At 36.0% G+C, this 13,071-nt stretch overlaps 1 protein-coding gene across 3 annotated transcripts in view; it reads right to left on the bottom strand.

Moving 5' to 3' along the window:
- Window positions 1-9,913, bottom strand: part of KBTBD12 (kelch repeat and BTB domain containing 12) — a 71,021-nt gene extending 61,108 nt beyond the window's left edge. The window contains exons 1-3 of one of the 3 annotated variants that reach the window (XM_039843618.1): window positions 9,691-9,913; window positions 8,871-9,299; window positions 9-1,190 (exon numbers count right to left, since the gene is read on the bottom strand). In XM_039843618.1, coding sequence (XP_039699552.1) covers window positions 9-1,078 — 1,070 coding nt within the window. In that variant the 5' untranslated portion in view covers window positions 1,079-1,190; window positions 8,871-9,299; window positions 9,691-9,913. The remainder of the gene's footprint in view (window positions 1-8; window positions 1,191-8,870; window positions 9,300-9,690) is intronic. The other 2 variants (XM_039843620.1, XM_039843621.1) reach the window with 2 other exon arrangements.
- Between the last annotated feature and the right edge of the window lie 3,158 nt (window positions 9,914-13,071).

Here is a 13,071-nt window from a genome sequence, read left to right as displayed (position 1 = left end):
ATACAAACCTATAGATTTCAACATTCTTGTTGTTTTGTCTAGAGAGTTTAGAGGCACTTGCTTCTCCAGCCACAATTACAGCATTGTTTTCCATGACAACACCAGTACACACAGTTCCTAAACCCTCCCCATACTTGGGAGATGAGATAAAATAGGTCTTCCGTGATGCAGGATCATAACAAAAACTGGCATCCCCATAGTTCCTATGTCTTGACCTAATTCCTGAAGAATTGTTGCCAATGCAAAGCAAAAGACTAGTAGTCTCCATGCCATAACGAAGATTTAGAGGGTGTTGTTGAGGTGTCTTGAAAGCTTTGAATGTGTTTTGAATTATGTCAATGCAATTAGCATCACATAGAAGCATTGTGTTCCTTTTTAGGGCTTGTCTTAAAAAAGAAGGGTTTATAAGTTCCAATCTGACTTGCTTCAAAAGCTCAACAAGATGTTCTTTGCGTAATTCTTGGTCACGATTTACCCATCTCAGAACTAAGTCCAGAATGCTCTCCTCTCTGGATATGTTAAGGTCATCTGATTTAATAAGCGTCAGAAATTGATGCACTTCGATTTCTAGTATTTCTTCATGTAAGCTTGCTTCAGCGAAGTGCTGATATAAATATTTCTTCGACTGATCAGATAAATCTTCAGCTCCAATCTGCTTTGCAAAATAATAGATACCTACACAGTTGGAGGCATCCATATGATCCATCATATATTTTTGACACACACTAAAAACTTCTTCTATCTGCATAAAATAGGCAGCCATAGCTACAGTCTGTACATTGGCATTATTGATCTCCAAAGCTGCATTGTACATGAAATTTAATATAACCAACACACTTTCTGCTGTGGTGTCATAAAGTATGACTTCTCTCTGAGTACATTCAAGTAGTCCACAGGTGAACATAGCTTTGAAATAAGGACTAAAAGCAGCCAGGACCAGTCTGTGGCAAGGAAATTTCTCTCCTTCCGCTATGAGTACTACATCAATCATTTCTGCTAATTCTTTCATGTTCTTAACTTTATTCAGTAAATTCAAGCTGTGTTGGTATTTTTCTTTTCCCTCAATCTTGCATGCCATGATACACTCTCCAATGTGTCTAAGTAAGTCTTCTTTAGATTTAACTTGATTCTTGAGGGGCTATTTGCATGTCTGATTACTCACAAAGCAACAAAGATGTCTTACAATTTTCCTGAGAGAAAGAAAAGAAACAGTTTTTTTCTAAGAAAAAAATTCTCTAAAATTTAAAATGCAACATTAATTCTAAGACATATTTCTACATAGATATTACTCATTCTAAACAGAGTAGTTTAAAATAACTACTTTTTATATCTAAAAAGAAGATCGATTGTATAAACAGCAAAATTTTAATCACTAACAATATTTTCCTAATCAGCAGCAGAGATTTTTCTAGGAGGGCTGGAAAGTCCTCCCTCCGGTGGTAAATAAAGAGAGAAGTGATAAGATGGGCACATTCTGCAATCCATTTCCAGTTAACAAATACAGCTGCTCTGCAAGCAGAAAATATAAAAGCATTAGGTAATGTTCTCTCTGAGGAGATGCAACATCACCTAGAGGGTTATGTTCACCTCCCCCCAAAACGCACCCAAATGTTAAAATGGCCCAATTCACAAAATCACAACAGGGGCCATGTAGGATGGCTGGAAAAAAAAGTCCACTAAAATTCTTCTAAAACTTTGCTATGGGGCAAATAATTCAAAACAGATGCTTTGGAAAAACATGACCAATGTCTGTTGATCTGAGAATTCACAAATCTTGAAACTTACAACTAAATCATCCTAAATTTAGAAAACGCACAAAAATCATCCTATTTCTCTCTCCTCCCTCTTTACTCAGTTTTTCTTTGTTCCCTATTTCATAGTGGCAGAGACTGTATCACTTCTTGTTTTAAAAAAGCACTAGTCTGATTAAAAGTCTCTTTAAGGTAGATGTCTCAGCTTCACCTTCCCCAGAAGAATGAAAACAGACTGTTTCAAGGAAGTTAATTAGCTGTTTTGATTTAATGAAGGACATTCCTAGAGTCAGAAACCTTAATGTGAGGAGCAGATCTCAAATCTTTGTCACCCTTTCTAGTTCTTACTTGGCTGTAAGTTGTGTGCGACAAAAATAAACATTGATGGGAGAAAAATCAGTACTAAGAGTTAAAAAAGAAAGGGAGGTGATAATTTTAACAATGTTAAAGTAAAAATTGTCAGCCATTAAAGTTATAAATTTTCTAAATCTCCAATCTTAAAAAAGGTTAGAAATCTCATGTATCTTACTTAGTGAGACATGACAGTTTTTTTAGTGCTGAATTAAAGTTCTTTTCAGGATACAAGTGTTAAGCATGATAAGAATGTATAATTATATAATGGCAACTATAAGACCTATAAAAAGGAATACCAACTAGCCAATCTGAGAACCTGTATATTTGAAATAGGAATAAAACCTTCCTTGCCAGATTTTCTGGTATTAATAACTCAGTTTTATTTCAATAAAAGCTTAAGACCTTCTTTGCAAGGGTTTGCAGATTAAAAATGGACCTTTGCTTTTAGTTCTCATTTGTTTTAGATTTTTACAAAGAGAATCCAATTATGAGCTAAGAGGTCATTTCATTATATTTCTGAACTCTCCTACAACACATTATGACTTGCCCAAATCATATTATGTAGGCTACCTTACATATAAACACATCAACTATAGATGACAGTTGTTACTTTAAGTTGAAAAGCATAAAACCTATCCTATAACAAAATAGATCTTTAAAAATTTCTAGAATTGCACCAATATACAAGAATCCCTCAAAGGATATCAGTCTTAACAATGCTGGAAAGCCAAGTGCAGCTTTCAGATAGGATCACTACGTTCAACACGATGCAGGTAGCTCCAGGTAGTTCAGACTCATTAGTTCCTAAAATGTTGATCTTGATGTTGCTAGGACAGAAATGAGATGCTGAGGCTCAAATATTATGACCACACTGTAGGATTTTGTATCTTTAAGACAGGACCCAAACCATCCTTGTTAAACCTTTCATCATATGGCTATTTTAAAAACAACACAGGTAGCATCAGTTTCAAAAAGAGGTTAAGAACGGAATAATTACTAGTACATGTTATGCTTATTTTCTTTTTAAACACATTATACATAATATCACATAAACTTTATAGTGGACAATGTTGGATTTACCCCAGCATCCAAACTGCCTTCACTTGGTAAAATTGATTCCAATCCATTTACCACTCTGACAAGTTCAGGGATGGGTGTGAGACCTGAGACTGGCCTAATAAGAGTGAAACTCAGGTCTCTGGTTCAATGGTTGGGGGTCTCAATGTCTTATATAGATGAAGGATCTGGGACTGCTGTGGCCATGTTGCCATAAGCCAGTATGAGGACAATATAGGGAAGATGCATAGAATCTTTAGCAATGGGTTTGAAACATGCCTTATATCTATTTTTCAGTTTGGGGAGACAAACCATTCCTTTTATTGTTTAAATTAATTTGAATTGAGATTGCTTTTATTGGCACTCAAGGGTCCTTACCACACTATATGTGGCATATGCAAAAATATTTAGAAAGGGTTACCTAAGGTAATTAAAACTATATTTTTTAAATAAAATTTCACTTCTCTTATATTCTTATATTTTCTATTATTATACTGTCAAGTAAAAAAAAAAAAAACGTAGAAACTTCTAACCTATCTTCATTTCTCCTTGATGGAAAGCAACAATCACTCTTCTAAGTTTACTTCTCATTAAATGGCCACATCATTTTACAGGTGCAGAAACTGTCTTGAACCCAGTTTCATCTGACTTTAAAGTCTGTAAACTTAACTACTCCCTCTAGTGCAAGTGTCAGCAAACTAGGGTTTTGTAGGCCATAAGGTCTCTGTACTAACAACTCAACTCTGCTGTCGTAATGCAAAAGCAGCCATAGACAATAAATAAACAAATGAGTATGGCTGTATGCCAATAAAATATTTTATGGATATTGAAACTTTAATGTCATATATTTTCACATGTCATGAAATATTTTTCTTCTTTTCATTTTAAAAAGCTATTTAAAATTATAAAATTCATTCTTAGCTCATGGGCTATATACCAAAACAGGATGCAGGTCAAAACTTCTGCTCTACTCATAAATAAATCCATTTTCTAGATTATGAGTATGACAATATCCTGTCTGGGTACCTAATCTCCACTTCTCTGCTTAAATCCAGCTAAAGAAGTTTCAGAAGGGGAATGGTCAGGTTCTTGTTTTAAAAAGATCATCTGGTTGTCTCCAAGTTTCTCAAATATAAATCAATTTCTTTAATAAATACTTTATTTGGACGCAGCTTCTCTGTCCCAAACGCTGGCTCCAAAACAAAAAAAGATACTTTAAAAAAAGAAATAACTGTTTCAAACATTCTGAGGAAACATTTATGATTTTTTTAGATGTGCATATATATCTCTCAAGTAACTCTTCCTTCCACTTGCCTTTTATACAACTCTGGAAAGCTACCCTAATTGATATGGATTTACAGACCAAATGTATTTACTGATAGAAATCCTGAAAAATACCTGAGCAATTAAATTAGCCATGACATTTCAAAAACACTCTTAGCATTGTTTTTTGTACATATAAAGTGCATAGAAAATATTGGCAGTGCAATCAGGGGCTTGGATATGAGTTAGTCCTAGGTGTGAATCTCAGTTTAGCCACTTCATTGCTGTAATCCTAAAATTACTAAACCTTTCTCTAAACCTTGGTTTCTTCATCTGTAAAATGGAGATAATGTATATAAATAAAGTAGTTAGATTGAGCATCCAACAAAAATTATTGTTAGTTTACAGTGGTATAGCACAGTGTAGCTCAGAGGTAAGAAACATGGGTTTTGCTTGGGTTACTGAGGCCCGGGTGTGAATCCTTACTTTGCTACCTAGCAACATGAGCAAGTTTCTTAGCCTCTTTAAGTTTTCTCAATTAAGATTAGTTTTAATTATTTAAGAATAGTTGGGCGAATTAAATAACACCATGCTTGTGCGATATGTATTTGCTTGGTAAAATTTGCCTGGTAAAGCTAAGGCAGGATATCTATATAAATAATTTTCAAATAATAACAATGTTTGGGTCCATATACAAACTGCTTGTGAGTACCAACACAGTTCATAAAAGAGAGCTGACAGCAACTTTTTCTTTAATGAGGGCATAGAGGGCATTCTCCTTTCATCAGCGAGACAAAATTGTATCAGTGTTCTCAATGATATCAATGGGAAGTTATTCTCTGCTCCAATTTATAGAAGACTGAACTGGTGCATTCATATTAATAGTACCCATAATAATGGAGAATAAATGAGCAGCAAAGATAAATATAAATCACAAGAATAAAGCCTAATTACTTTGCAAATCCAAAATGCAGTTGTACTCATGTCCAGTATATTTAGTTTTGAGAAATGGACTGCTCTACATTTTAATGTGACATAATAATGTTAATTTACTTAAATTACCACTGTTTTGCTTTCACAATGTTTAATTTTATAATCTTTACATTATCTTTAAAGTTGCTTTTTTTCTAAATAACAATTGACATAAAGCTATGCCTCCATGTTTTGTCAAAGTTAAAAGTAGTTTAAATTCATAGCAGCATTGTTTGAAAAGCAAAAAATTGGGAATAACCTAAATATACATTAACAGAATAGGCTGTAGTGTATTCACTCCAGAGAACAGTACACAGCATAAAAAAAAGAATGAACTACAGCTACATGTATCAATATGGGTGAATTTCACAAACATAATAATGTATAAAAAAGGCTATAGAAGACTAGATGCCGCATACTATTGATGTCTTGTTTCAACTATGCGAAACAATAGTATATATTCTAATAGAGTAACTGTAGATGATATATCCTGACAAAGTAAATATAAAAAATTGGTGAATCTGGTAAAGGGCATATGAGAGTTTTTGTGCTATTCTTAGAATATTTTTTTGTAAATTTGAAATTATATCAAAATAAAAAGTTAAAAAAATTATATATTCTTTAAAGATACAAAAAACTGTAGTAGAATATAAAGAAATTATGGGTAATTATAAATACCAAATTCAGGATAGTGGTTGCCTTCAGGAGGTGAGAAGGAGGAAGACAATTGGAGAAGGATGACAAGTTTCAACTGCTTGTTTCACTTCACTTCATTGTTTCACTTCACCAGCTGTATGATGGGTACCCAATACATAATTATTCTTTATGCCTTTTTGTATGTCTTAAATATGGCATAAACTAAGTTTAAAATAAAAAATTATATTAAATTAGAGTAACATACCTTTGAAAATCTAATACTCATTGTAAATTATATCTATGCATATATATGTACATATATATATCTATGCATATATATTATATATATATATATATATATAATATTTATATAAAAGTTGTCAAGGTGTAGGCAGCCCAACTTATGTGATTGGAAAATACAAAAGCTTACAATTTACTTATTCAGTCTGAATGAGCAGACTAGATATAAAGCAAAAATTTGCGGGGAGAGTGAAAACAACTCTTTTCTACCCCTGCTTTGGTGGGAAAAGAGGTTAACAAATTTCTGAATTAGTGTGCATTTGCCCCCATAGAAATATTTAGCATGGTGAGTAGGTTATAATATAAAATTATAGAGTTGATCAACAGCTAAGCCTTCAATTTTCATGATGAAAATATCTGAAGACCTGAGAAATAACTTGGATAGTGTTCTAAATTCCAGTCTGTCTAAAACTGCCTTCAACAGACTTCGGTTGGGAAGACGAAGAATGTCAACATGATATCGGAAAATGATGTCCCAGTTCCAATGTTTAAAACAAAACCCTTCTGTAAGTTGGTGACTATCATGTATATAAAATCACTACTCCATATTTAAAAAAATTATCCTGAGACTATTTTCACCAACAAGATTCCTCATTCGGGCATTATGAGGCCCTTCACAATCTGGCACCTCCTAAGCTTTCCTGTCCCATCTCCTAACTTTCCTTCTTTCCATTTTTCAATAGTTTAGTAGTACTGAACCACTAACAATGCATACATGCTTTTATACCTGAAAAAATGTAACTGGCTTTTCAAAATTCATTTCAGACATCACTTCCTCAGTGAAGCCTTCTCTGTTCTTCCTTGCTTGTACATTGAACAAAGTGGCTGCACTGTGGTTGCTGCAATTTATATGTATGCCTGCCTCCCCTTTCAATGATGAGCACATTGAGGGTAGGGAGCTCATGTCTTAATCACTTCTGTATTCTTAACATCTGTCTGTGATGATGCCTGACACATTAGAGTTGCTTGATGTGGTTTCTGCAATTATATGAATGCTTTGCTTAGTCTTAAATTACAAGTTCATGATAACCTTTTATACACGTTAATAAACCAGTATCTTGAAGATTTTTTATACATATAAAAGTTGTGCTTGATTCTTCAAGTCGCTATCCTTTTGTCCCAGTTAAATAAATCACCCAGAATCATTAACTTGATTTCCTTGCCCATAGCTTAATGCTTTGTGACACTCATTTCTCACTCCACGTGCTCTCAGGAAATTGGCCCCCACGCTTAGAGAACAACTGAAGTCAGAGATAACAAATTAGCTGCTCATAGACTTTTCTTTTCTACCTTTCTTTCTTTCTTTCTTTTTCTTTCTTCTTTCTTTCTTTCCTTCCTTCCTTTCTTTCTTTTCTTTTCTTTTTCTTTCTTTACTTATTTATTTCTTCTTTCTTTCTTATTTTTTTTTGATAAATTCAACAAGCAAAATTGAAACATTCCAGCATCTATTGAAAATAATGGAAGATGTAGCAACAGTGGGCCCATAATTCCCATGGCAACAACAGTGTGCAGGATCTGGGTAGCCAGTTGCCAGCTCTCAAATGGCACATCTACCTTCCCATTCCACAGTGCACATTATTCCCTTTTCAGACTTGAGTATCAGTTATTATTTATAATTCTTCTCCTGCTGTTGCTTTCCTCACCCCTGTCCCTTTAGCTATCCTACAGTCATTTAAGTTTGTGAACCCTGGTTTTTACCATAATATTCCCATACCCTAATTTGTTTCAGCATCACCATCTTTCACAGACAGTGGTAGAAAAAGACTCAGAACACCGACATCACCCTAAATGCATTGTGAGTCTCCCACTGGTATGGACAAATGCCTGATTCATTTAATAGTAATATACATCCCCACACTAGGTGTTTAATAACGGTCAGGCATATGGATGATAAAGCTAAATAAGACAGGCTTCTTTTTTCTTTCTTTTGAGTTCACAATGTTTTGCATTTTCACCATGCTTTATACTTTTCAAAGAATTTTTAATATGCATTATAGTTCATTAGTTCTGCTTAAGAATCGTTTGTGTGTGTGGCCGGAGCGGGTGGGGGTGGGAAGCAGGACAATTATATTCCTGGCTTTAAAATTAAGAGTGTTGCCCAGGGATACACTCAATGTTTATTGAAGCTTTTTAAAAGTGCCGAGCACTATTCAGGGTTCTAGGAAGACAACCAGGAACAGAAAGAGGAGTGTTCCTACCTTTCTGGAGCTCACAATCTAGTGAGGGAGGCGAATGATCAAATAATTAGACAGTTCAGAGAATGGCAACACCGTGAAGTCTATGAAACTGAACAATGCGACAGAAAACAGCAGGGTAGGGGGTGCTGGCTGGGCAGAGATGGTCTCTAGGAGAAGGCGACTGCTGAGCTGAGCCCTGCTAGCAGGAGCTGGCCTGAGGGCGACCAAGGGAAGCTCAGAGGGACTTGCAAGCAATGAGGCTGCCTCCAACTCCGGGCTGCGACCCTTCTCCCTTGGCCTGGCCCTAGGTCTAAGACAAGGCTTTCGACGCCCACGTTTCCCCTGTCGCTCGGTTACTTACGGAGTCTTGAGGCACGGTCCGGCTCCCTCTGCAGGGGCTGCCTGCAATGGCGCCGCGACCTGGCCTGGTGGCCCTCCCGACGCTCTCGAGTCGGGAGAGCGCAGGGCGGGAGGGTTGCAGTGGGTCTGACTGACCAGCACTGCCTAATATGGGCCTGTGAAGCCCAGCGGTATAAATAGATGGCTCAGGGAGGGCAGGGGATCAGGGCCGCGCCCTGAGGATGGGGGAGGGAGAGCGCTGGCAGCTCCTGAGAGATGACAGGTGCTCGTTCTTGGCGCCTAAGGCAGCGGGGGACTACGCCACCAGAGGCTCTGCGAACCGCTCTAGGCCTGCACACAGCGTTCCCGCTCTGGTTACAGATGGAGACTCTCCAGCTTCGAAGTCCGCTCTGTGCCTACGGAGTCTTCAGGACTATTGAAAGTCAGCCAGCTGGAACGAAAACACATTTAGAAAAATAATCTGGAAACTGGATTTTTTTAAAATGACAAATCTATCCTTTAATCTTGGAAAAATACAAAACAACCAAAAATCTGTATGTGGTGTCATTGAATCTGGCCCAGAAATAGGGTTGCCAGGTAAAATATCGATGCCCAGTTAAATGTAAATTTCAGATAAACAACCAATAGTTTTTTAGTATATATTCCAGATATTATATGGTTAACTCACATTTAACTGGTTGTGGGTCTTTTGTTTGTTTTGGGTTCTGTATTTTCATTTGCTACATCTGGCAACTCTACTTGGGAGCCAACAGCTCCATGACTTTGCCCTCAAGTAGGAGGTTTCTTGGAATCCTGAGAAAAGACTGGTTAGCTATACTCACGTTTGAGGTGGTGCAGGGAAGGAAAAAGATGACTTTCTTGAGGGAAGATTTTCCTCTGGTCACAAAATGTGTACAGACAGACAGCTATTTTTCAAGCAAAATGGATTTACTACGGGAACAACTTGCAATGCAGGCCATATAGTCTAATGCCAAACCATTCACAAGCCCAAAAGAGAGGACCATTCTTTATAGAAGATAGAGGGAGTTCAAAGAGGCTGTTGTAAACAAAGAGTTCATTGGAGGAAATTGGGAGTTGGAAATGCAGTAGCTTTTCATTGGCTGAGTTGTAACAGTCTCTCATTGGCTGAGTGGTTGCTGGGTGAAAAGAAGATCTCTTTCTTCCTTCCTACTGGAGTAGTAGAGTAGAAAAACATCTTACTGTTGGAGGTGGAAAGTACTATCTCCCTATTTGGAGTAATTGAGAATGAGTGGTAGGGCATGAGAGCTCCGCCTACAGGTCTTCTCAACTTCAATTTAAATGAAGTTCTATTTATTAATCTTCATGTTACTATGTAATAAGGTAGCAGTATTAAGTCAGCTAGTTTAAAACAAAGAGAAATTTGTGTTTGGTGATGGTAACACATTTTTTTTTTTTTATCTTACACTAATTTACTTCTTATAGTTCTGGAGGTCAAAAGTCCAAAATGGGTCTCGCTGGACTAAAATCAAGGTGTCCCTAAAATTGACAACCTCCTGGCTAAACTCACTAAAGAAAAAAGAGGACACAAATAAATAAAATCAAGAATGAAAAAGGGGAAATGACGATTGACATTGCAGAAATAAAAAGGATCACACAAGAATACTATGAAAAAGTATATAATATCAAACTTAATAACCTAGAAGAAGTGGACCAGTACTTAGAAAAAATATAACCTTCCTAGACTGAATCAAGAAGAACTGGAAAATCTAAATAGATGATTCAACAGTATGGAAATTGAAACAATCATCAAAAACCTACCAAAAAGTAAAAGTCCAGGACCAGATGGCTTCACCAGTGAATTCTACCAAACATTCAAACAAGATTTAATACCTCTTCTCCACAAACTCTTCCAAAAACTGAAAGAGGAGGCAAGACTTCCCAACTCAGTTTATGAGGCCAATATTACTCTGATACCAAAACCTGGTAAAGATAACACAAACAAAAAACTACAGACCAAGATCTCTTATAAACACAGATACAAAAATCCTAAATAAGATACTAGCGAACTGAATACAGCAACATATTAAAAAGATTCTCACCACGATCAAGTGGGCTTCATCCCAGAAGCATAGGGATGGTTTAATATACACAAATTGATTAATGTGATACACCACATAAACAAATAAAATAATAATAATCATATGATCATATCAATAGATGCAGAAAAAACCTTCAACAAAATACAGCATCCATTTATGATCAAAACTCTTAACAAAATCGGTATACAAGGAAAATACCTTAACATAATAAAGGCCATATACCACAAACACTCAGCCAAAATTATACTTAAGGGTGAAAAACTAACAACCTTCCCTCTAAGATCAGGAACAAGGTAAGGCTGTCCACTATCACCACTCTTATTCAATATAACATTGGAGGTCCTAGCAAGTGCAATCAGACAGGAGAAAGATATAAAAGGCATCTAAACAGGAAACAAAGAAGTCAAACTGTCACTATTCACAGATGACATGATTCTCTATATAGAAAACCCTAAAGACTCCACAAGAACACTACTAGAAACAATAGCAAATACAGTAAAGTTTCTGGATACAAAATGTTCAAAAATCCATAGCATTCCTATTCTCTAATAATGAAGTGTCAGAAAAAGAAGTGGAAAACATAATTCCTTTTGCAATTGCAACAAAAATAATAAAATATCTAGGAATAAATTTAATGAAACATGTGAAGGACCTATATAATGAAAACTACAAGATTAAAAGAAATCGAAGAAGATATCCAGAAATGGAAAGATATTCTGTGTTCTTGGATTGGAAGAATCAACATAGTGAAAATGACCTTATCACCTAAAGCATAATACAGATTTAATACAATCCCCATCAAAATCCCATTGGCACTTTTTAAAGAAATAGAACAAAAAATCATCAGATTTGTATGGAAACACAAAAGACCCCGAATTTCCAAAGCCATCCTGAGAAAAAAGAACGAGGCTGAAGGCGTCACTCTCCTGACTTCAAATTATACTACAAAGAGACAGTAATTAAAACGGCATGGTATTGGCAGCAAAACAGACACACTGACCAGTGGAACAGAATTGAGAGTCCAGAAGTAAACCCATATTTATGTGGGCAAATAATTTTCTACAAAAAAGCCAAAACATACAGTGGAGAAAGGAAAACCTCTTCAATAAATGGTGCTGGGAAACTGAAAGGCCACCTTTGCTGGTGAATGAAACTAGACTGTTGTCTCTCACTAGACACCAAAATTAACTCAAAATGCATTAAGGATCTGAATATAAGACCTGAAACAATAAAATGCATAAAAGAAAACATAAGAACTAAACTCAAGGACCTTGGACTTAAAGAGGATTTTATGACTTTGACCTCAAAGGCAAGGGAAGTAAAAGCTAAAATAAATGAATGAGACTATATCAAACTGAAAAGCTTCCACTCAGCAAAAGAAATTGTCAACAAGGTAAAGAGACAACCATCTTAATGGAAAAATATACTTGCAAGCAACACCTCTGATAAGGGCCTAATATGCAAAAGAACTCATACGACTCAATAACAACAAAAAAACAAACAATCCAATCAAAAATGACAGAGGACCTGAACAGACACTTCTCCCTAGAGGACATACAAATGGCCTACAAACATATGAAAAGATGCTCAACATCACTAGCTATTAGGGAAATGCAAATCACAACCACAATGAGATACCATCTCACACCTGTTAGAATAGCTATCAACAACAGGACAAGTAATAACAAATGTTATTACATTTGTTATAGGATACAGAGAAAAAGGAACCCTCCTACACTGCTGGTGGGACTGCAAATTGGTACAGCCATTATGGAAAACAGAGTTTCCTCGAATAACTAAGAATTGATCTACCATATGATCCAGCAATCCCTCTACTGGATATTTACTCCAAAGACTTAAAAACCCATATCCGAAAAAAATATTCACACACCGATGTTCATAGCAGCATTATTCACAGTGGCCAGGACATGGAAGGAACCAAAGTGTCCTATGATAGACAATTGGCTAAAGGAGCTGCGGTACATATATACAATGGAATATTACTCAGCCATAAGAAGAGATGAAATACTGCCATTTGCGACAACATGGATGGACGTCGAGATAATCATGCCAAGTAAAATAAGCCGGACTGCAAAAGTTGAAAATCACATGATATCACTTATATGTGGTATATAAACCTAA

This window comes from Pteropus medius, unplaced genomic scaffold (genome assembly GCF_902729225.1).
Source record: "Pteropus medius unplaced genomic scaffold, Ma_sr-lr_union100, whole genome shotgun sequence".
NCBI lineage: Eukaryota > Metazoa > Chordata > Mammalia > Chiroptera > Pteropodidae > Pteropus > Pteropus medius.
Note: the sequence above shows the minus strand (reverse complement) of the source record. Positions and strands in the feature narration are given on the sequence as shown.